We start from the raw sequence: 24,501 nt of genomic DNA, 5'->3' as shown, positions 1-24,501 counted from the left end.
AAAACACTGTAATGGCATAAGTTTAATAAACCAATTACCCAATTTAGGATAAAGGTTTATATTGTTCTGTAACTGCAAAGTTAAACAAAGTCCCTTCTTCAGACAGCAGACCTGGCTACAGCATCCTAAATCATGCATACAAAACACAACAGTAATTTCAACAGCTGTAAAATTAAGCCACATCCAGGACTCCAGCAGCCACTAACTGTCGCGAAAGCCAGTCCAGTCCTTCATAAAGTCCTGTACCACTCCGGGCATCACAGCCCTGAATATACCAGCTACGGCCACAGCAGAGTTTGTGGAGACTCAGCAGTTCTGTCATTTCCTCTACTGAAAGCGCACCTGCTACATCCTGTAATAGAATCAAACAAAAAGACACAATCATTCTTTTGTATTACGTTTAAAGCATTTTACTTTTAACCAATGGCTTAGAATGAAGCTACAAATCACAAAAAAGCTTTCCAAAACCATAAGCTCAATAAAGCAGATATGCATTTACTACTTGCTGCTATAAATCAAAAATGGTTGTGGAATCTACTAAGCCCTCTAGCATTGCTTATTTTACCAGCATTAAACATAAGGCAAACATTTAAATGTTATGCTTTCTACATTAGCATTCCCTAACCATAGCAGAGGGTTCAGAAAGTTGGAACTGGATACACAAACTGAGGAAAAAAGTGGGGGGAAAAAAGGAAAATCACAAGTACCTGTTTATTAGCAAAGATCAAGAGCAAGGCATCCCGCAATTCCTTTTCTGTTAACAACTTTGCAAGTTCACTGTGTGCTTCGCTGACCCTGTCTCTGTGACTGCTATCAACAACAAACACCACCGCTATGAAACAAAGAGATACATGTTTACACAATTTCAGATATAAACTCTGTGAAATTAGCCTTTAACTTACAAAATAATTTTTTCTTAGCAGTTGTCTATGTGAAGTTTCTCTGCAGAGCACAACTTCAATTTCAAATCCAGGAGGACTGAGCAATGCCTTACATAACTGCAGACCAAAATCGAGTATCTGAAGTTTTTTGCCCAGTCTAATATAAGGGCTTCAATACTTTTAACTGCTTAGGTCTAAACCCAGATTTACTATGTGTGGATTGAGTACCTCAGGTTAAATAATTTCTTGATCCATTTATCCTCAATCAACTCCTACATGACTGTTCTGTTTTCCATTAACTGGCTGTAAAATCTACAAGTTCAGCCAAAACAGCATAGCTTTCTTCAGCTATAGACTACACAGTGAAGATTGCCATGAACCTGACACAGCAGCAGATTTTTCTATCCACTAGAGAGTAATCAAGATGCCAGAAAGATGGAGAGCCAGGGAGGCAGAGTTAGAGGACAGAATTTAAACTCACAGCTTTTGCAATTAAAAAAAAAACCCAACACCAAAACTAAATAAAGCTTACTGCTGGGTATGTACCAGCTTAAACTGCTTAGCTTTCTCTCAAATATAAAATTCTTCAAGGCAGACATGATTCCATGCTACTGGTGTTTACATGGTAAATTTTAAGGGGACAACAGAAATCTCAGACTACAATGTTTAGAAGTTTGAACTGACGTTTGTAATTCCTAAGCATGTCAGGTAATTCTGAACAAATTAACAATGCAGAAATTCCCTTCTGAGCTGGAAAAACAACCGCGGGGGATTTACAGGACAGTGTGAGTTTCTAAGTTGGCATGATTTATATCAGTGTTTTCAGAATCAGTAATACAGTTTATGACCAGATACTACACTGCAATGTTGAGTCAAAACTTATGGAACTGTGTAGAAATTTTTGAGTTGCCAACTAAATGCTCCCAAAGACTGAATATTTTCATTCCAAGTGCTATTTACATTTCATACTTGGCAAGTACTACTTCTCACTGTGCAAACTTTGGAATGCTACACCTTCTCTGTTGTCAGCTAGAACCACTTTAACAGAAATTCTAATTGTGTTTGGCTCCATAAACTGACAGATTTATAGAGAATGCACCTTTGTCAGATGCTATGACCAACTGGATTAAAATTTATTAGGTCATGAATCTAGCAGCTGTACTTTGCATTACCCAAAACCCTCTACAGAGTTATACATTATTTCCATTAAAAATCTTTTTTGCTCAGAAATATAATGTAGAAGACAAAATACAGATTTAAAGTTGCATTAGTCTCACCTTGTGTATTGAGATAATAATGTTTCCACAGGGGCCTCAATTTGTGCTTCCCTCCTACATCCCAAATAGTAAACTTCAAATTCTTGTATTCTACAGTTTCAACATTAAAACCTACAATAAAAATATTAAAGTTTCATAGTCTTGCCTTGTATGAATTCTACAAATTCTACAAATAAGCCAAACATTCAGAAAACATTATGTTTAAATTGTTGTTACTAACCTATTGTTGGAATTGGCTGCATGAATTCATCTTGCTTTAACTTAAACAAAATAGTTGTTTTGCCAGCTCCATCTAATCCTAGAGTGACGACCCGGATTTCCATTTTTGGTCCAATGTGTACCCTGTTGTCCTGGAAGAAACAGCATGTACAAAACAAGTTCAGGAAATTCTGATTAGAAAACCCTTATGTTTAAGATACTTGTCACTTGGATGGACTCCAAAAATACAAGGCACAATCACCCTCCAGCACGCCAGCCATGTGATAAAAAACGTCTTGTGCCAGTATGTTGGCACTTCCTAAAGTTTCAAGCTCTTTCATAATTCTTAACTCAAACTGCATGAGGATTTTTCATAGCAGTTAGCGTTCTCTGACTAAAGAACTCTCTGCTGGTTTTGTAGCTTTTCCACTACGTTTTGTTATATTATTAATGCCCCCACCTACAGAACTATTTTCTTGATGAAAGCTCTACAGCCACGCCTCTTTACCTCACTCCACTTTCAATCCTCTACAACATTACAATAACAACATTATTAGCATAAACACTAATCTGAAAGGGGGGTGGGGGGAAACACCACAGAAAAAAACCCACCAACCACAAAACACCCCAAGTCTTGCTCAAACGTAAGGAAGCATAAACTTCTCATTTGTGGTTTACACCAAGCCAATATGCGTTTTGAGGAAGCAGAAGCTAAGAATGTGATCAAATGGTATGAGTAATATACAGCATCAAACCACAACCAGGAAAACAACACAGCTAAGACTACTATATATTCCTGAAACATTCTGAAGTACTTAGAAATGCCACCTTGATGAAATACCAGAGTTTCAATCATCATAACTGTGTGGGAATAGATTTGTTCTCTTGTATAATCTGGACAGCACTACATTTACAAGCAATACACAAAACCCTGTGTCGACCTCACACAGCTTTTTATTTCTTCTTGTATTAGAAATGCTATTTAATGCGTGCAAAACCACTCCAACCCCCCCTGGTACAAGACCAACTTGCATCAGTGTGACCAGATGTATAAACATCTATGTCACGTGACTTACAATTTGCATGTACACACACATATGATCCATAAGGCTATGAATCCATCTATGTGCTGCTTGAAATGACAGACAATTAGGGCCCAGAAGATCCTTAACATAGAACTCTATAGGCCAACTCTATAGGTTGTAAAAAATTACTTCCTCTGAAATCTGTGAAATAAACTCATATAAGCCGAGCAGTTTCCACACTACTGCTTTGACACTACTCAAGACAGATGCTCCAAAACCAAAAGACTGAGTATTTAAGATTTAGAAAATAAATCACTGAAACTTACTTGGTTTTTAATACATTTCCTCTGAATTCTAGGTATTTGCATTTAGAGCTCCAAGTTGCCAAATTCAACAACAACATTGCAACATGGCATATTATCAGAAAGTGTTCTTTCCTTCTGGAGAAGAAAAACGTGCAAGCGAATTCTTGACAAGCATATCAGTGGGAAAGACGCAGGCAAAGAGGAAAAAGCCAAACTAAAAAACCGAAGAAGTATGCAAAAGGCACTGAAAAGTGTAAAAAACATCATGCCTCCAGCCCCCTTTTCAGTCTCTGTTCTGATTTTGTCTAAAATTTCTGGGGATAAATCTCCCATATTCTTTGCTGTGCCAGAAAAGGAGGAAGGAAAAGAGGCAGCTCTGGATGGAGTTGTTATGTTTATAGGTTTCTTGCTGGAGGTAGCTTCCAGGCTAGGGACCAGACCTCACTGACAGTGAGCCAGCCTGTCCATGCTCTCAGTAAAAGCATGAGTCACCTCTACAGCTCCAAAGGCTGGAGGGCACAGGCAGTGCTAGCCTATGCAACTTAAAAGCATCGGGGAAATGGAAGAGAGGAATTACTGTGTCAAACTAGCCATCCTGTTGCAGTTAGCTTTCTGTAAGGTTAGAATGAAAACAGGTTGTCCTCAGTATGTTCGTACCCTCTAAGAAGGAATCAAAATGCAGTCTGTGATGGACATCAAATTTCCACTTTATGTAAGCAGTTCTGTCACTTCAGGAAGAATGTTGCAAGAAAAATTCCTACTCACAGATGCCACACATTGTTTTCTAACAGGTGTCAAAAGTAAAAGACTACTGATAATCACAGCTAAAAACTGACAGATGAAGAACATCTCTGTACCAACTATATCAGCACCTTTAATCAAGAATGGTCTTTACAAAGTCTGGCCAGTAAAACCCTGTAACTGCCTTTCTGGCAGGTGCACAACTTGACAATATACTTGGAAACTGGTAACTTACCACTTGTGTTTACTTGAACTCAGTATTTTCTTATATCTCACCACAGAATATGCAGAAGTAAAACTCACACAACTCTGATCTCTCAGTTTTTGTCCCTGTCCTTTGTTAAGAAATGTGTTGATGTGACAAAAGCTGTATTTAGGTTTACCTAAAGGTGCCTTCCCTCTGATGGATTACTGTCTTCATGGGTACTCAGTGTTGGTAAGGGTTACCAGTTTCCCATACCTGTCAATGTTGAAGCAAGTAAGTGTTCTTTACTATCTCAAGTACTGTTTTCTCAATCATTTTCCCTCTCTCAAATACACAGAAATATTTAGGATGACCACTGTATACAACACTCCACAAACATTGCTCTCATTTGATAAGGACAAAACAGTAACGTAATCTCTCTCTACAAATAAGGATCACAGTCCTGGATGAGAAGTCATTTCCAGGTCAATGAGCTAAGTACATGAAGACATTTCAACCTATGGAACAAACATTCTGTAAGCATTGGCACCCTTACAATTACATTGTGAGATAACACTAAACTGGGTAGGAGTGTTGACCTGCCAAGTGTCAGGTCCTACACTTGGGTCATGAGAACCCCATGCAATGCTACAGGCTTGGGGAAGAGTGGCTGGAAAGTAGCCTGGCAGAAAAGGACATGGGAGCATTGATTTACAGACAGCTGAACATAAACTAGCAGGTGGCTGAGAAGGCAAACAGCATCTTGGACTGCATCAAAAATAGTGTATCCAGCAGCGTAGGAAGGTGATGGTACCCCTGTGCTCAGCACTGCTGAGGCTGCACCCCAAATACTGTGTTTGGTTTTGGACTGCTCACTCACTACAAGAGAGACATTGCGCTGCTAAAGCAGGTCCAGAGAAAGACAATAAAGCTGGTGAAGGGCCTGGAGAACAAGTTTTATGAGGACTGGCAGAGAAAGATGGGATTGTTTAGTCTGAAGGAGGCTGAGGGGAGACCTTCTTGCTCTCCACAACTACCTAAAAGGAAGGCATAGTGAGATAGGTATATAGTCTCTTTTCCCTACTAACTAGCAGAACAACAGGAAATGGCCTCAAGTTGCATCATGAGAGAGGTTAAGATTGGACACTCGGAAAAATTTCTTTACTGAAAGAGTGGACAGGCATTGCAAAAAGGCACCCAGGGACGTGCTAGAGTCACCACCCCTGGAGGTGTTCAAGAAACACATAGACATGGCACCTGGGACATGGTTTAGTGGTCTGACAGTGTTGGATTGCAGGTTGGACTTGATGATCTTTGAGATCTTTTCCAATCTTAAAGATTCTATGATACTATATGCCTTTACAGGGAATCAGGATAGGCCTCCTGTCACTTAACAGCTTTGAGAGAAAGAGAAATAAAGAGATCACCAGTCCTGAATCCAGTATTGAAACAACTTGGGTATCTGGTGTAGAGAGAGATTCTGCTCAAGTCTGTACATCTACCTGTTAATTAGAATGACTGAGACACTAGTACTTTTCCAGGGTACGGTAAGTCAGTAAGTGGCATTAGGCCTCTCCTCATTATATCCTGGTGTGGCTGACATACCAGTACCAGGCTTTTTTTTCAGCATGTGGCCCACAACTTCCACTTTGTCTGTCTCTCAGGGTATCGCCAAGGCTCACAGTACAGCCACTGTAGGGTTTGTCCCTTAAAGAGAGACACTGGACAACTTCTAAGTTCCCCAAGCCAAGACTAATTTCAGATGTGTTACAGCTTAGCCAGCTGCAACTGTTCTCTTTCAACATGCTCAGGAATTCGTAGTCAAAATTTTTTTCTGAGTCAGATTAACAGCTCTTAAAAGCAAAAATAGGCATGCAAATTCCTCTCTGATTCAGCCCTGTGAGATGGTACCATCAGTCAACTCTGAATATACAGAATGCAATTCATTATCTATGAAATGTAAGTGTTGCTTTATTTATGGAACAGTAAGGGTTTGCAGCAGAGGTTTCCCAGATTCTACTAAAGTTGGTCTCAGCTGAATAGGGAAGGCAGGGGTAGAAGTGAAGATGTTGCATTATTGATCTGGCAAAACAGTTATTACAGAAATCCTAATCTACTGGAATTACAAAACTGATTATTTGGAAGAAATGTAATTTCTGGCATCAGAAGGATTGGGACAGAATCCCCACGGCTGCACCTATTTCCTTATAGTAAAAGCTTCAACAGCAAGCATTAAATTCTCAGTTTCATCACAGCAACATCAGATCCTATCCCTCCTTCACCATTCAGAACCAAAATAACTCGTAAAGCACTTTTTGTCCTTTAAGAGTTTCAAATGTACTTACTTTCCTACATGAAAAATTACCACCACTATCAAACTCCAAATAATTTCATCCTGATGGCACTCACGGCATGTTAAGACACTGTGGCACTAACAGATACCAATACAGGATCATAATCAGCATGTATTATTCCTGCTTTCTTTTAAGTTACATTTAGGATACGACAAAGGAGATAGCTGTACATTCATGACATTAACAATACCTTTGTGAAAGTGACAGGTATGCTAGCATCCAGCTGTACATGATCTGCAAGCTCTGTAAACTGCTGCTGCTGTTTCTGTAACGTCTCCAGCAATCTTGTAATTTCCTGTTTGGCCAACACTACTCTGCAGTCATCCTAAACAGCCAAAGAAAACAAAAGCATTCCTTCCCTTTAAGTAACCAAACTACAATATAATAACCAAACACAATATGATGATTATGAGACACACTAATGTAATAGAAACAATGTTAAATAATTCATATACCATTCCAGCAGCTGGAATAGAGAGCTGCTTTGCAGCATACATTAACACATTCAACACAAAAAGATTATTATCCATCCGTTAATGACTGAAAAGTTTGCATAGATAAAAGCACACCTGACAAAGCAAGCAGATACTAGCTCTAAATAAATTAAAAAGTTAAAATAACACATTAAGTAATTTCTCATACTAATTACTGTTTGCTGGTTTGGTATTTACTTCTTGTTATCACTGAAGTAAGTAAGTGACCAACCTGATACTGTCCTAGAGCCGCTTTCTTCCTACATTTAACATGTTGAATTACTTGTACTGCAAGCGCTACTTAAGAGTTACTTAGGCCTAAAACTTTTTTCCTACCAGCATCATATAACTGTCTTCAAACACCTATATTAGAATAGAATAGGAATAGAATTAACCAGGTTGAAAAAGACCTTCAAGATTTGAGTCCAACCTATCACCCAACACCATCTAATCAACTAAACTATGGCACCAAGCGCCGCCCCCAGTCTCTTCTTAAACACCTCCAGTGATGGTGACTCCACCCCCTCCCTGGGCAGCACATTCCAATGGCCAATTACACATATTGGTAATTGCAACTGTAAAATCCCATAAACCCTGTGCACTTTTAGCTTCAGTATTTAGCCTTTTCATTTGTAGTCTAAATTCAATAAGCAGTTCTACATATCTTGCCATATGTTACAGCTCACTTGCCAACCTACCTGCTGTAAAGTCTTCTCACAATGAAGGCATGCTGTTGAAACCTGTGACAAGAGGATGGTCATGTCTTCTTGCTGTTGCCTAAGCCAAATCAACTTCTCTCTCACGTGAGCATCAACAACACTAAGAGCCATTTCCTCCTGACGACAAAGGGTTTCATGAAGATCAGAAAAATAGGCTCGGACACATGAGCGAGCACTCTCTGCAGTCCCTGGTACCTACGGTGTTGCAGTTAGGAGATCAAGGATTAAGGACACCAGTTGTTTTCAGATTTACATTTTTCCTTCTTTTTTATTTTCCCATTTTCTAACATGCTCACATCTGCTTGGCTACATCACAGTTCAAGTCCCAGTTATATATAAAGTCCTACCAAGATCCTCCAAGAAGTTACTCCACTAATCAAGCAGCTTATTCATATGTATATGCACATTATTAAAAATTACTAGGGAAAAAAGCCTCAGCAGCATCACAGCATCTGAGAATAGATGCAATCTGTCACAATACTGCAATACTATAGTAGCAGGTACATGGCTTTCTCCATGGCCTCCCTGTTTTCATGTAGCTGTGAAACATTGTCACAGACTGCAAATTCCCCTCTATCAGCTGGTTTAAACCTCAATCCCAGTTTGGCAACAGTAAGAATGTACGGACTTGTCTTATAAAACCTATGTACAATTTTCAAAGAAATTCCTTATCTTGGTTATTATTAGAAGCAAATACTCTTGGGAAAGGAAGAAAGCATCATACGTGTTCAGTATGGGCCATCCCAACTCCATCTTCAACTATTTGTTCTCCTCCTTCTATATGTTGAACAATTCCAACCAGTTTTCTGGAATAATCTGAGATTTCTTCTGTGAAAGTTCTTATACAGTGGGCCATGTCTAAAATGGATGCACGAATCTGGTTTGCTTCTGGTTCCAAGACAGAATGCTGTCAATTTAAAGCAACATTATCAATAATCACTCACACATTCTCCTTAATAATCTTTTCTATTTTACTGCCACTATAGATTTAGTAGCGGTAAAATATATATTTACTAAATATATATAGTAGTAGTAAAATATATGTGTGTGTGTGTGTGTGTATAGGGAAGGCAAGCAAAAATTTAAAACCATCTTGCAACTTAAAATGCAATCGAGAATTAGAGATTATGCCAAGACTAAGACAAGCATTTTGCACTTACACGAGGAAACTTAATAAAAGTTTTCTCTTTACCACAATCAGTTTTAAAAACAGTTGTTCAGCTGCACCAGGCTGGGTAAACCTAATGTTTGTATGATGAAAACAGCTTTCAGAACTGGTGACTGAATGCTGTGAGAACTTCAGAAAACCATCTGATAAATAGGCTGTCCATTTTAGTACATAAATATCTTAAACTGTGGTTATTATTTAATGGGCTGTTTCTTGCAATTTTATCATAGCATTTATCCAAAAAGAAGGAACACCTAAAGAGCAGTATGAACTTGCTTCTGTAAGGACATATCAAGAATCTCATCAACAACTCGAAACTTAGTAGTAGTACCTTATGACCTTGATGTTTCCCATATTCTTTGCAGACACAACACATAAGAGGACTGGCTTGACAGCCCTCTTCTAAACAAACAAACTCAATAGCATGCACTTGATGTTGGGAGCACATGGTCTTCTCATGAGGCTTATCAGCAAGAGGTACACGTCTATGTTTTGCTAGTGTCTTTGTAGAATGAGTAAGCTGAGAACAGTCTGCACATAGGTGAGTGGCACAAACAGTGCAGTATACAGATGCAATGTGGGCTTCATCTTCATCACAACGAATGATACTCTAAGAAAAAGAAGAAAAAAGACAGAATTCAAGTTGTTAACATCTAATCCTGCTGTGTCCAGTTCTGGGCCCCTCAGTTTAGGAAGGATGTTGACTTGCTGGAACGAGTCCAGAGAAGAGCAACAAAGTTGGTGAGGGGTTTGGAACAGAAGCCCTATGAGGAGAGGCTGAGGGAGCTGGGGTTGCTTAGCCTGGAGGAGACTCAGGGGTGACCTTATTACTCTCTACAACTACCTGCAGGGGGGTTGTAGACAGACGGATATTGGTCTCTTCTCCCAGGCAGCCAGTATCAGGACAAGAGGACACAGTCTCAGGCTGCACCAGGGGAGGTTCAGGCTAGATGTTAGGAAAAAGTTCTATACAGAGAGAGTGATTGCCCATTGGAATGGGCTGCCTGGGGAGGTGGTGGAGTCACCATCATTGGAGGTTTTCAGGAGAAGACTTGATGGGGTGCTTGGTGCCATGGGTTAGTTGTTTAGGTGGTGTTGGATTGGTTGATGGGTTGGACACGATGATCTTGAAGGTCTCTTCCAACCTGTATTCTATTCTATGTATTCTGTTATATGTATTCTATTCTAATAAAATTGGAAGACCCATCACTTGTATAAGCCTGAAAATAGACTTTGTTTAAACAGTACACACTAAGAAATGTTTTGACTGTTTTGAAAATACAAGTTTTCAATAAATTCTTTAAAAAACAGGTCTCCTGTACAGTCAAACTCCAATAAATTTTTCTTAAGGAGTTCAGCAATTATATAAAGCCAAAGTGAAGCTGTAAACTTCTGGAGGACAACATAATTCAAGCTCCAGTCATTTTCTCTAGAGCAGTTATTACAAAGAAAAAAGAATTTAAAAAGTTACAGACAGACAAAACACTGATGGGCAATTAGGCATGCAGGGCAGTTATCCACTCCTAGAATGGCACTGCATGACACTTTTTGCATACCAGTAGTTAATATAGAAATTATTACATCCATTAGTTTTGATAATGAAGTATTATCACGTGATATTGTAGTGACATCAAACAACTATAAAAGGCAACTATTCAAGAAGACAATGACTTGAAGTCTTTAGGAAGACTTTCTAAGTTTTAGAAAATTGTCCTTATATCACCATAACTAAAATATCCAAACGAGTAACTTTTTCTAAACATCCTAAAAGCCTGGAAAAGAAGAAAAGAGTATGCATGCCTGGCAATACCTTTTTATTTTCTGCTTTAGTCAGTAGAGACTAGCATTTAATAATGAAACAATTAATTGATGCCTTAATATTAGATACTGAAAGAAAACAGCATTATCAATAAAATCACATTTGGCAAAGAACAGATTTTCCGTTTGGCACACCTCCCCCGCCTTCCCTTCTCCTTATGTCTAGCCGTAACTTCCAAGTAAACACAACAAAATTTTTACTTTTTTTCAAAACTCAGTACCTCTCCAGATAGACCAATGGCTTCTTCTGCTGTCCCACACTGCCCAGCAGGTCCATTCTGCAACCGTTCCAAGAGTTCCAACAAAGCAAAATTCTTCTTCAAGCCCCAGACACCAGAATCTCCTGTTTTGGAGGAAGAGTAAAATGAAGGGGAAGAAAGGAAATAAAACCTCAAGCAAATACCATCATGACAAGTTCCACAAACTACAGCTGAGATTCTGACAAGTACCAAGAGCACATTAAAACTACAGAGATATAACTACTACTTTTTCTATGTAATCTCACACTGCCTTTACATCCTCTTCCTCCTACCATGGAACTATTTAACATTTGTGCAGATATTCCCTACTTAAAAGGTTCCAATATTATTAAAAATTCTTTTAAACCTTAGTAAAAACACTTGTAAAATAATCCACAACAGCTAACAAATGAAGACTCCAAGGAAAACACACACACTCTTATGTGCCTCATAAAAATTAGTATTTTGCCTAACTACATACAGTGAACAGGTCTATTGTACTAACTGAAGCTGTGAGGAATTCACACTGACAAACCCTATTCCCTAAATCACAACATGTAATACCTACTGCAGTCACTAAAACCCGAATAAGTTAAAACAACATTCAGAAAGACAGAACCCCTTACAACATTATTTGATAGAGCAAAGAAGAAGACATCTCATACTTTCTAGAGCAAAGCAGGTCATGTCTACTCTTGTATCATCCTCATTTAGTAGGTATTAACATAAGGCAACACGATGAGAAACAAAACCAGAACTGCACCCCAACACTGCTTAATGCTGCCTGCATAGGCCATGTAGCATTTGAGAACTCCAGCGACTGCTTTTCCAAAAAAGTATCATCCCTTGGCTTTTTTTCAGCACTGTCATAAATTTAAAGACATGTTCTCTGGCACAAGGTAAAGACGCCTAAGAGATGAAGCCTCACCTTTGAGCCTGGATCATTATTTCTAGACATTACGGAACTACTGAAAGGTTCAGGCTGGAACAGACCTTGGGACATCACCTTGCCCAGTCCTGCTCAAGCAGGGTCCAAACACTTTTCTGTTCTCAGGTTGCCACTCTAATTAGTTACTCTTGATTTCCAGAAGCATATAGTTGTGATTCAGCAATGGTAGTCAATCTATAGCAGTTAAACAAATAGAACTTTCTAGATGTTGAGAAGAATCTCAAATGCTGTCTACTCAGTCCTGGAAAATGGCTAATGTCCCTTTTTGAGGAATGTCTAATAGTACAATACTAAAATATATAATTTTTTTCTTTTCAATGGAGATTAATGCTGAATTCAGTACAAATTTCCAGGATAAGTATCACTTCTATGAGTAGGTTTGAGGGTTTTTTAGCTTCTTCAAAACTGGGAGGAAAATCAACTTTTGAACCTGTTTACTGCCCAAACAAAACCTTTATTACTGCACTGTTTAGAACCAGTTTAACTTCTAATTGACACAAAGCTGTTCATATACAACATCAATTCATGCATATCCAGGTAGGGGGTGTAAATACTTGCTAACAACTCCTAATTTGGAAGGGACAAATAAAGGAATGTATGTGCTCTTCTTCCAACCTGTTCTCTGATGTCTTCTACTGCTGTCATAGGGATTTTATGATCAGTTTATCAAAACTGGCAGAACAAGGAGAAACCAATCCTCATTACAACCTCCAAACATCTTGTTTTCCTAACAAATACAATTAACCCATGCCTATGATCATCTTTTAGCATTGTTTTTACCAGCTCCTGAAATGACTGCTGACTGTAGCATTCTCAGTGGTTAATGGATTAATACTGTTTTCTACAGATATAAATGGGAGCATATGCAAGCTCTTCTCTCCTTCAACACCTTCAAGTGATACAAAACAATACTGACTGCTTTTAAAAAATGCTTACCAGTCAAAGACCACTCATAGTAGCAAAACTGCTGCTTCTGAAAACAGTTCTATCAAGGTAGTATTAGCAGCTTTGAAGTTAGGCATAAAGCAAGGAAATGACAGTGCTTTCTGCAGTTATTGCTTCAATGACAGAAGACTTCTCTGCTACAGGTAGCACTACCAACATCCAAACTAAGCTCAGTGCACTCCACAAAATAAACTGCAAAAAAAAAAATAAAAAATTAACTTTCGTTTGCTGCAGATCTTATAGAAGTTTGCAGAAGTTTTGTTCTGCTTTTCCACAATTACATTCAGCACCAGCACAAACATCTGCCTTGATAGAGTTTGACTTCACAGCTTAAATGTTTTACATCCAGCACTCCTACCAGTATCACTGTGTTCTTTGTAACAGTGGCCAAGGAAGAGTCACCTCGCTCCTTACAGATTTAAGAAATACAGATCATACTATTCAATCTAAATTACACTGACACTCTATCTACACCAATTTCTAACTGCTAACTCCCAGAAAGTGAAGCACAGAAAAGTGGGTAGATGTTCCTCCTCTACAGCACATAGAACAGCAATGCCCTGTAGCAAACTGTGCACAACTGCCAGTCACAATACATAAAATGCTCATATTAACAACACACTAATATGATGACTGCTGATATGGATGTCCTATCTCCAGATTAGCCACTAATCCAGACAGACATTAGGAGCAGAGAATATATGGATGTACACACACAAAAAGGATAAATCTACTTATGAAACAGATTATAGCAAATTAAACTTTACGTAAACATTGTCTTAGCCCTTAAGCAAACAGTGGACAAGGCTGACAGAGAAGCTGTTAAATCATGAATAGTTGTCTTACAGAAGTATTTTCTTTCACAGGTGTGGTGGTTTGAGTCTTAACTGGAGTTTAAGAATTCAGATGGTAGCAAGAAACTGCAAAATTGTCCCCCCTGCTACCCCTGAAGAGACTGGAGGTAAATCTACCAAAAATAATCTGGAATCAGTTTGGAAGTAAGAGAAGTAAATTTAAAAAAAAAAAAGAAAAAGAAAAAGAAAATAAATATATATATATATATATATAACAGTGAGGATTTACAAGGGTAAGGAATAAGCATGAAAATATACAAAACCAAACTTGGGTGGCCTTGTATCTCCCTCAATGTATATGGATTTCAATCCTCTAGAGAAGCATGGACACAGCAGGGAGAATAGACTAGAATAGACCAGACCAGGTTGGAAGAGACCTTCGAGATCATTGCGTCCAACCCATCATCCAACACTATCTTATCAACTAAACCACAGCACCAAGCCCCACTTCAAGTCTCCTCCTAAACACCCCCAGTGATGGTGACTCCACCACCTCCCCAGGCAGCCCATTCCAATGGGGAACCACTCTATGAAGAATTTCTTCCTAACACCCAGTCTAAACATCCCCTGGTGCAGCTTGAGACTGTGTCCTCTTGTTCTGGTGCCAGTTTCCTGGGAGAAGAGACCAGCCCCAGCCTGTCTACAACCCCCCTTCAGGTAGTTGTAGACAGCAATAAGGTCTCCCCTGAGCTTCCTCTTCTCCAGGCTAAGCAGCCAGCTCCCTCAGCCTCTCCTCATAGGGCTTGTGCTCCAAACCCCTCATCAACTTTGTTGCCCTTGATCAAATGCGACCATGTGGCAGAGCCAGGAGGCCAGCAGCAGCTGTGGGTAATTTCAAATAGGCAAGGCAGGAGCAAAGAAATTATTTCCATCACAGCCATCTGTCTCAGATACTGTATGCCCTGTTCCATAGCTGTCCATCTGACTGCGGCCCAGGGCAGGTCATCTTTTGAGTGGTACTGGCTCTTCATGGCATTGAGGATCCGGGCCCAGAGACTCTCTGCTCCATCAAGTTTTGCTAACATTGTCCAGACCGGCCTCACAAAACAGGGAACCTAAAAGCTTCGCCTCCCTCTTACCTAGGTCTATCATTTCCACACCTTCCTCCCAACATCTCAGGGCCCAGCTTAGTATTGTCTCACCCTCTTTCTCTGTGTAATCCAGACTAGTTTAATTCCTTTCTAGGCAGAGATGTAACAGTTATTATCTCCCTATCTGAGTCATCCTCATCCACCAGTGGGTTCTGCAAGGTGCTGGGTCCTGCTGACGTGCTTTCTTCACCATCTGTACTTGGAGATGATTTTTGCATCTTTTCCCGGCGTGTGGTGACAGGTGCTAGAGAAACTATGTGGGTGGGAACATCAGGGGTTAAGTGGGGAACTGCTGGTGGTGAGGCAAACCCTTGTGTCTGGGGCTGAGAGCAGGTGGCCCTTTTTGCTGGGCAGCACTCACTACAACCCAACCCCTCCCTCCTTGTGTCCCGGTTTACACAGTGCTTACAGTGTTCACAACATCCCACCCCTCGGCTATCAGAGTTTACAAAAGACTGTATTGTGCCCATTGTCCATCTGCATACAGTTCTTAATGGGTTAGCACCTCCCCCACCCCACATGGCTACAGTGAATGTTACTATGAGTATTACATTTAAAAATATAGAACATGTGATTATATAATGCATTTTCCCCTCAAAGATATTTTTATCTACATGGTTAGTTTCATAGCCTGCTTCCAAAAAATTCTCCGTCTCAGAGAAGTTATTACTGCCAGTGAAATTCACAGAATTTAAGAGGTACCTGCCCAACTGCATTGGTAAATTTTTTTATCCAATCAAACAGCATCTCTATCATTAACCAAACCACATGAAAAGTTATTAGTTTATAGATATGGGTCCAAAAGATACAGCCAAAAACCCATGCAAGAGCTTGGAACATTAGAATCTTCATAATTAACATCTCTACTTCAAATCCTTTCTTTCTAAAGTATTACTTTTCAAATAAAGTATTATTTTTCAAGCCCCATGTTGGGCACCAAAATATTGTGGTGGTTTGAGCCTTAACTGGAGCTTAAGAGCTCAAATGGTAGCAAGAAACCGAAAAATTGTACCCCCCGCCCCCAGAGAGACTGGAGGTAAATCTACCAAAAATAATCTGGAGTCAGTTTGGAAGTAGAAGTAGTACATTTTTTAACAAAATATATATATTGCAGTAACAGTGAGGATTTACATGGGTAAAGAATAAGGATGAATAGGAAAATATACAAAACCAAAATTGGATGGCCTTGTATCTCCCTCGATGTATGTGGATTTCAGTCTTTTAGAGAAGCATGGATACAGCAGGGAGAAGATGAGGCCTGACCACATGGCAGAACCAGGAGGCTAGCAGCAGCTGTGGGTCCTTTTGAACAGGTGAGGCAGGAGCAAAGAAAAAGACAGCAGCCACACTCTCCCCTTTATAGTCTTGCTGGACAGGAAGGGGGAGTGGAACAGACCAACTTAGACTAGGGGGACCCCTCCTCCTGGGAGAGAGAAACCTAGTCCACTTGGATCAGGTTTCTTTTGTCCCCTGGGGGAAGCAGGGCTCCTGCAACCCTCACTCCCCCAGGATGGGTGTAACACAGCACAACAGGTTTCAGTACTTTCATAAAAAAATAAAATCTCCCCTCAGTTTACATTCTCCTGTCTTAATCACGTTAGTTCTGTTCTATGTCTAGTATGAAGACAAAGCTAAGACAGAAAAGTCAAAGCAGAAGTAACCTACTGAAGCACAGCCAAAAGAAAAGATACTTCTGCAGCTATTGTGTTTATCTCCTGGTTCCTAAGTTAAACCTCTCAAGAGAATCAAAGTTACACTGGTTTTACATTCTTTCCTTAACTGTTTATTGCATTTCCCGGGATTTAGGAGTCAATGCATTGTCAGTGCACTGTCAATCTTGGATACAGATAGAAAAACAAGCAAAGCTCACACAGAAACTATTAATCTATAAAAGAGAATTTATAACCAGTAAGCATCCTATACAACACACTGAGAGAGACTAAATCTTGTCTCTCTTGATGTGACTCAACAAAGATAAAATCACCTTTGCTGCTTGTCCAGACAATAGCTGATGTGTATTGGGCAGACACCACTGGAATGACTCTCTGGAAGGTGCATAGATAAAGGTTGCTCACCAGACTGCAGCTGTCCTGAAATAATGAGCAGAGGCCACTGCTATCGATACTCTCTGGAATATGCACATTCACCACCTGGACTCATACCTAAAAACTGCATAAAAGATCTGAGCAACTAGTGGCTCAGGAGACGGATAACACAGGAGAAGGAAAACACAGTGAAGGAAAAGACCTGGACAATGCTGCTGAGAAGGAAAACATGAGAGAAGGAAAAGACTGGGACAATGCTGCTCTGAAGGAAAACAGAGAGAATACCAGGAGAGGAAAATGACAGAGATACCACCATGCAGCCTGGAAGAAGCAGACCAAGAGGAACCCTCTGTCTGTGTCTTAAGTTCCACCTGCTAAAACTCATGGAGCTGAAGAGGCCAGCAGAGGACAGCACAGCCAACAAGGACGCCAAAGCTGCAGCACCCTTCCAAAGCTGCAGCACCCTTCCTCCACAGACCCAAACTGTCTTGGGGGGGGGAGGGGTGTGGTAATATAATTCCTTTCCTCTTCTCTCTTTCTCTCTCTCCCCTTCTGATCCATCCACTTTGTGTAATAAATAATCTAGCCATTGATATTTTGGCCTCATTTGTGCCTCTAATTTCATAACATGGGAATATTCAAAAGAACTGAGTCTCTTTCCCTCTCTGGATTGAGACACACGCATTATCAAACAAAGTCATGTCTCACTTCACTGGTATCTAACAAAGTTGGTGTATTTGAGAAAAAATCACTTTGCTCCTTTTTGCACTAAACCTACTATAAAATTGCTACATACTCAACATGTGTATTTTCAACACATCTGAATGAGTGTTCACTTTGTATTTAAATACACTGAAAGAAGAGTCAAGTAAACCCATCTATTTAACCTCTTAGACTTGAGCTCAAATTCTGCTTCAGTAAAAGAGCATAGTAATCTCATCTTTGTGTTTACAAGGGAAGTTTGTGTCCATTACATGACCACTGCTACATCATCTGACTGTCCCTTCTCAAAAGAATAATAAACAAATTAAAGGAAACATGCCAGACAGGACTTAAGATAGTGACAGCGTGAAGACAGTAAGATCAACTCCAGCCAAAAACACAAATAGCATATTTGACAGCACAAAGCTTGTCTGCAAAACAACTTTAAAAATGAGAGAATGTTATGTTATAGCCACATTTTCTTTCATAATGTTTTGAACTTTTAGCTTAGCACTCAAAACACTAGCAAAGGAATATATAACAGTATCAATGGAGTCGATCCTGTGAAGGACGCCAACATCTACACACTTCAACAGGAAAATAGATTCAGACTTGCAGTGTGATGATGGCAGGGAGAGTCCACCTGAGCCATAAACTGTTAAAGGCTTCTCTAGCATTGCTGCTCAGCTAAACTAAAAAAACAGAGCCTCCAAAGCCATTACATAACCATAACTTTCTCAACAGTTCCCTGGTCCATTTCATTAAAACAAAATACAAACATGCAAAAAACCCCAAAGAAACAAATAAAACATTATTAATCCAATACAAAAATAAGAGAGAACGCAGTTTGGAAGAAATGATTCACCTCTTTTCACAAAGCAAGAAACTTCAAGGAAAAGGCTTTAGGAAGAGTCTCTTCTACAGAGATAGATTTCTCCCAAATGCACTGCCTTAGTCAATACAATCTCTGCAATACATAGCTTCAAAATTTTCAAAATTGAAAAAGCTCTTCCATTAGATCTTTTTGGTTAAGGAATCTTAATCCAGTTGAGGACAATCACTAGACTGCTCACATACCTTCAACATGTACATATTCATTTAAAATTCTCCACTAAAAGATTAATCACAAGTAACTTCCTAAAAAAACAAATAAATCTCAACCCCCCCTGTGGTTAGCCCACTTTGCAGAGTAATATGGTTTGGGCAGTCTTTACCAAATACTTTCTCTCATAGCAAGATTTAAGAACTATTAGAATATTTTGCTAAGCATGTCAACGATGTGTTGGCAATTTTGACTTACCAACTACAAATTTCTGGAAACCCTGATTGACAAATATATATAAGACACAGGCTAGTAAATTTAGACTAAGTGTTCACTTTGGAAGGGAGATGTCCTGGTTTTGCTGGGACAGCATCACAGAATCAGTTTTCTATCCAAGAAAATTACATTTTTTAGAAGATTGCAGCACCTGATTCAATGACAGTTGGTAAGACACTGTCTTCATTTGTGGCTAGCTATGATATGTGTGTTTTCATAGTGATGAAGGTCTTTAATAACTCTGAGTTTGCCAGATGCTAAAGCTGGGAGGAGCCAAAACTAGGGCAACTCATCTATGCTGGTGAACAGAAGCATTTCATGTAATAAACGTTACACTCACTATAAATGAGAAAGTTTACTGGGGAGCATCTCCTTGGGTGGCCACCATCCCCAAGAATCTTGCCTGTTATTCTGCTCCAAAGGCCTACTCTCTTGCTCATTAGGACCACTGTGTTTTCACTGTGGCTGTGATGCTTGCAGTGCCTGACACTGAGCATTCACTGCTGAGAGTGCACAGCTCACCAACCACTAATTTTGTATTTGAATTAGTATTAATATTAGAGGGTTTATTATTATTTTATTAAATCTGTTTCCATTTCAACCCACAGGTCTCCTTTCCTTTTCTGGATTCCCCTTCCCAGGGGTAGAGGTCATTTGGTGATAGAGCAACTGCCTAAATGAAGACAAGAAAACAAAGCTATACAATCAACACAGCTTCAAGGGCAAATCATGCCTGACAAACCTGGTGGCCTTATATGACAAGGTCACAACATCAACAGACAAGGGGAGAGCAACCAATGCCATTTATCTGGACCTAAACAAAGCCTTCAACGCTGTCCCACACAACATCCTGATCTCCAAACTGGTAAAATATGGGTCTGACAGATGGACCATTCAGTGGACAAAGAACTGGCTTGACGGCCGCATCTGAAGAGTGGCTACCAATGGGTCCACATCCAAGTGGAGGCCAGTGACAAGCAGAGTCCCTCAAGGATCAGTACTGGGACCAGTCTTATTTAACATCTTTGTTGGTGACATGGACAGTGGCATTGAGTGCACCCTCAGCAAGTTCATTGATGACACCACACTGTGTGGTGTGGCACACACACTGGAGGGAAGGGATGGCATCCAGTGGGATCTTGACAGGCTGGAGAAGCGGCCCATGACAACCTCATGAGGTTCAACAAGACCATGTGCAAGGTCCTGCATCTGGGTCAGGGCAATCTCAAGCACTGATATAGGCTGGGCTGTAACTGGCTTGAGAGCAGCCCTGAAGAGAAAGACTTGGGGGTGCTGGTGGATGAGAAGTTCAACATGAGCCACCAGTGTGCACTTGCAGCCCAGAAAGCCAATCACATCCTGGGCTGCATCAATACATGCGGCTAGCACAAGGGCCCTCAACACTGCTCTGGTGAGACCCCACCTGAAGTACTGTGTCCAGTTCTGGAGCCCCTGTTACGCAAAAGATATGGATGTGCTGGAACACGTCCAGAGAAGGGCCACAAGGATGATCAGAGGGCTGGAGCACCTCTCCTATGAGGACAGGCTGAGAGACTTGGGATTGTTCAGCCTGGAGAAGGCTCTGAGGAAACTTTATTGTGGCCTTCCAGTATCTATAGAGTGCCTACTAGAAAGCTGGTGAGGGACTTTTTATGATAGCAGGTAGTGACAGGACTAGAAGGAATGGATCCAAGCTAGAGGAGGGTAGGTTTAGATTAGAGATTGGGAACAAGTTTTTCACCATAAGGGTGGTAAGAGAGTGGAACAGCTTGCCCAAAGTGGTGGAAGCCCAATTCATGGAAATTAAGGTCAAGCTGGATGGGACTCTGGGCAACCTGCTTTAGTGTGAGGGGTCCCTGCCCATGTCAGGGGTATTGGAACTAGATGATCCTTGAGGTCCCTTCCAACCCTGACAAGTCTGTGAAATCTACTACCCTAGACAAAAAAGATGAAGAGCTTTTCCCCCTCTGTCTGTAGGAGCCTTGCAAGTTTAACAACATTTTGTTGTGTTTCATCAGAAGGTACTCATATTATGTAAAATTAAAAAAAAAAAAATTCCCATAAAGCTCCATTTTTTTTAAAGTTGAAAATAAAAAATATTATCATAGGATAGTTTCAGATGCCCAGGAGAAAATGCACAATTAAAAAGTAAGAAGTGACAAGCTTCCTGGCATAATAAAATTGCTACTTTCACTTCACAAGATACAAGCAATGGTCTTGGACAGCTATGTTTCACAACTGTTGGACCAAGCTTGTGTCCTTTAAAAGCACATTCTAACAAGCCTCATGCAGCTGTGCTGCTGCAGATAAGAAACTCTCATTACCACAGCTTCTAGATCAGTAATCACTCATGATGGTCACATTTACCATCTCCTTGCCCCAAGAAAACTAACCCCTCTTTCATATAAGACTGTTTTCTTTTCCTGACTCCTGCTTCTGTGAAAGCATTTCAGAGTCCTTTAATGTCGCTCCTAGTTTGGTCTGACACCCAGCAGATTCTCCAACTGCAAAGTAAACTCTTAATTGTCAATTAAGTATTACTTTCATGGATTACTAGATTAGAGATCTCCCTCTTTGATGATCTCCTCCTTTCAACAGTTTTCTTTTCTCCTGTTACTCAAAACTACTTGAGGCAGATCTATTAAGAGTAACTTAAAGTAAAGTAGTCTCTTTGTAAATAGAAGTGCACAAAATGACTTCAAGATATAAAGTTTGCAAGGCCAGGTTTGACAGGATAAAGAAAAAAACCTTTGTTTTCTTTTTCTAAGGTATCTATTTAACTAGTGTGTAACAATGCATAGAGCTTCTCTGAACGAAAAGGAACACTGCACATTCATCACTTGGAAATAATACCACTAAGCAGAGCATTATGAATCTGTATTCAGCAGTGTCTTCTAGATATCCTTGGCTGACAGGTTTTAAGAAATTTAGACTTACGTTTTCTTACCTAGTTCAGTAACCTGTCGATCAAAAGGACAACGAACTGCTCTGCCATGAAGAGGCAGCCGAGTAAGACAGTCATGGCAGACAGTGTGGCCACATAAAAGCAGCCTGGGAACTTTGTCACCTTGCAAAGAAAATACATCTTCACAGACTCCACATTCAAGAACCTATAATATCAAAAGAGACCACATTTGGTTTTGAGGCAACAAAAAGGCAAAACCTCATACAGTAAGCCATATGACTCTTTATTTTGCAGAAATTCCTACAATCACAGCAGGTTATTTTGTTTTGCACATACAAACAACAACCAAAAGCAAACATGAGAACATTTTAACTCTTCTGCACCCCACCACTTCATGTCCTTGCCTGCGTCATTGAAAGCAATGCCGTATCTGACGATCCATTAGACACCACCACCAGCTAACTCCCTCAGGGCGCCCAAGCGTAATTCGTTTTCTGCGAGCGCGTTCCCAGCTTTGAGGCTTGCTACCCTTTCCCTCACACGGCCGCCTCCCGCCTCGAACCCCGCGCCGAGGCACGCCAAGGCAGCGCGACTCTGTGCGGACGAGGGGAGAAGAGGGCCTCCGAAGAAGCTTTCCTCAGCCCGAGCTCGACTGAGGCCCGCCGCCTCAGGGGACGCCTCCGGTCGCAGAGACTCCTCGCTCCCGTCGCTACTCCACGCTCCGGATAGGGCAGCGACCGCACAACCCCGGCAGCCACAGCCTGCCCTACCGGCGTAGGGTGGCCCAGCTGAAGAGCGCGAAAGGCCGAAGAGCGCGAAGGGCCAAAGAGCCCGTCTCACCTTCACTGCGACCCCAGCCGGGCCGCGACCACTACCACCAGACCCGCGACCGCCATCCTGCCCGGCACCAGCCCCGACCTTGTTTACACCTAGAGCTGCCATCTTGGGGAGGGCCGAGCGGAGCACGCACGGGCAGGAAAGAGCGACCAGGCACCTCCTGCCTGCAGGGCTGCGCCGTAGGCGCATGCGCACCACCGTGGCGGCCAGGTCTGCGCCCGGCTTTTTCCACTCTCACAGCGGGTTTGCGTTTGCGTTTGCGCTCGGGGCGGGGGGGGTGCGGGGGTGTGGTGTGTGAGCGGCTGCTGCCGTGGCTGCCGGAGGAGTACATGAGCCGGCATGCGAAGGCGGCACTAGGAATTCTACAGACCGCTTTCGGCGCATTCGTCCTCCCCATCCACCGTCGCGGGTGTTGTGCGAAAACCGAATTCTTTCACCAGGTTCTGTTGTCAGTAATTCCAGAGTATCAGAGGTACTCGCTAGAGCCGTTCCTGGCGCACCTACCCCTGGCCATGTTATAAACCACCATCTGACAGATAAGTGGAATCCCGTTAGCCTATCAAAGGGTTTTTCCCTGCTTTCGCCACCGCATTTAAGACATCGCCCTCACAGAATCCAGTCGATTGGCGATTGTCATGTTGGGAACTATTGCTTCTTATGTTTTACGGCTCCTGGGAAAAGCCTTTTTTCTTAATTTCCACATAATGCCATCTTTTCCAATCTGGTACTGCCCATGATGATTGATAACTCCCACCCTAGCCCAAGATTTTATAGTATTTGCGGCATTTTCTCACATCCATTGTTCCATTCAGGCAAACAAATTTCCCCATTCCTGTTGGGGGAGAGTACCTTTACACACACTTAAAATACTGTCATCCCAAAACTATGGCAACATACCCAGTGTGCAACAGCCAATATACAGACAGAGCAGAAGTGTTTTATTTATCTCAGATTTGGGCAAAGTCAAGAGCTAAGTGGTACTCCACAGTGCTAGCTCTACCTATTTATATTTCACACATTCATACAAGCCTCAGCAACATACCACTCCTAGTTACGCAAATCTATTCATAATTCTTGTTTTACAGCTTCTTTGCCTTCAGTTAAATAGCATCTACAGAACTAGTAGTGCATGCTCTGATAGGGGTAATCTTGCAGACAAGGGGCTCCACAGCTCAAGGGGATGTGTGTTTTAGTATTATAATGATATGTTGACAAGTAATTCATTAGGAACATAACTGCAAGGATTTTAAATCTTCATGGTTTGTTGGTAAAAGTTTCTTTTATTCACACGAAGCTCATTTTTTTAGGTCTCAATGTCCTTAGTGTCGTCTTAATAGCCTTTTGTATTATTCTGGAGGAAATTTCCAGCGCAAGCCAGGCATCATCAATCTTTCAGCTACTCTTCAAGAATATAGTCCCTTGCAAGAAATGCATTGTTTAGACGTTATCAACTTTACACGGTAAAGACTGATC

General features: G+C 40.9%; 1 protein-coding gene across 2 annotated transcripts; it reads right to left on the bottom strand.

Annotated features, from left to right (window-relative positions):
• Positions 1-6: 6 nt before the first annotated feature.
• On the bottom strand, positions 7-23,151 carry TRIM23 (tripartite motif containing 23). 2 transcript variants are annotated; one of them, XM_054178543.1, is made up of 11 exons: positions 23,032-23,151; positions 22,234-22,396; positions 11,365-11,486; positions 9,657-9,935; positions 8,882-9,064; positions 8,137-8,352; positions 7,156-7,290; positions 2,379-2,508; positions 2,159-2,269; positions 708-832; positions 7-352 (listed from the first exon to the last, which is right to left on the bottom strand). In XM_054178543.1, exons 1-11 carry the CDS (start codon positions 23,131-23,133, stop codon positions 173-175), a joined length of 1,746 nt encoding a protein of 581 aa, XP_054034518.1. In that variant the 5' UTR covers positions 23,134-23,151; the 3' UTR covers positions 7-172. The 2 variants fall into 2 exon arrangements, with proteins under 2 accessions (XP_054034518.1, XP_054034519.1); XM_054178544.1 differs by lacking the exons at positions 22,234-22,396; positions 23,032-23,151 and adding an exon at positions 13,268-13,295.
• Positions 23,152-24,501: the final 1,350 nt, after the last annotated feature.

This window comes from Dryobates pubescens, chromosome Z (assembly GCF_014839835.1).
Source record: "Dryobates pubescens isolate bDryPub1 chromosome Z, bDryPub1.pri, whole genome shotgun sequence".
Taxonomy (NCBI): Eukaryota; Metazoa; Chordata; class Aves; order Piciformes; family Picidae; genus Dryobates; species Dryobates pubescens.
Note: the sequence above shows the minus strand (reverse complement) of the source record. Positions and strands in the feature narration are given on the sequence as shown.

Excerpts from the sequence above, each read along its gene's own strand:
- TRIM23 (XM_054178543.1), bottom strand. The coding sequence starts at position 23,133 with ATGGCAGCTCTAGGTGTAAACAAGGTCGGGGCTGGTGCCGGGCAGGAT. Across the intron at positions 7,291-8,136 it reads GTGAGAAGACTTTACAGCAG|GATGACTGCAGAGTAGTGTT; the intron begins GTAGGTTGGCAA and ends TTGGCTGTTTAG. Across the intron at positions 353-707 it reads TGATCTTTGCTAATAAACAG|GATGTAGCAGGTGCGCTTTC; the intron begins GTACTTGTGATT and ends ATTCTATTACAG.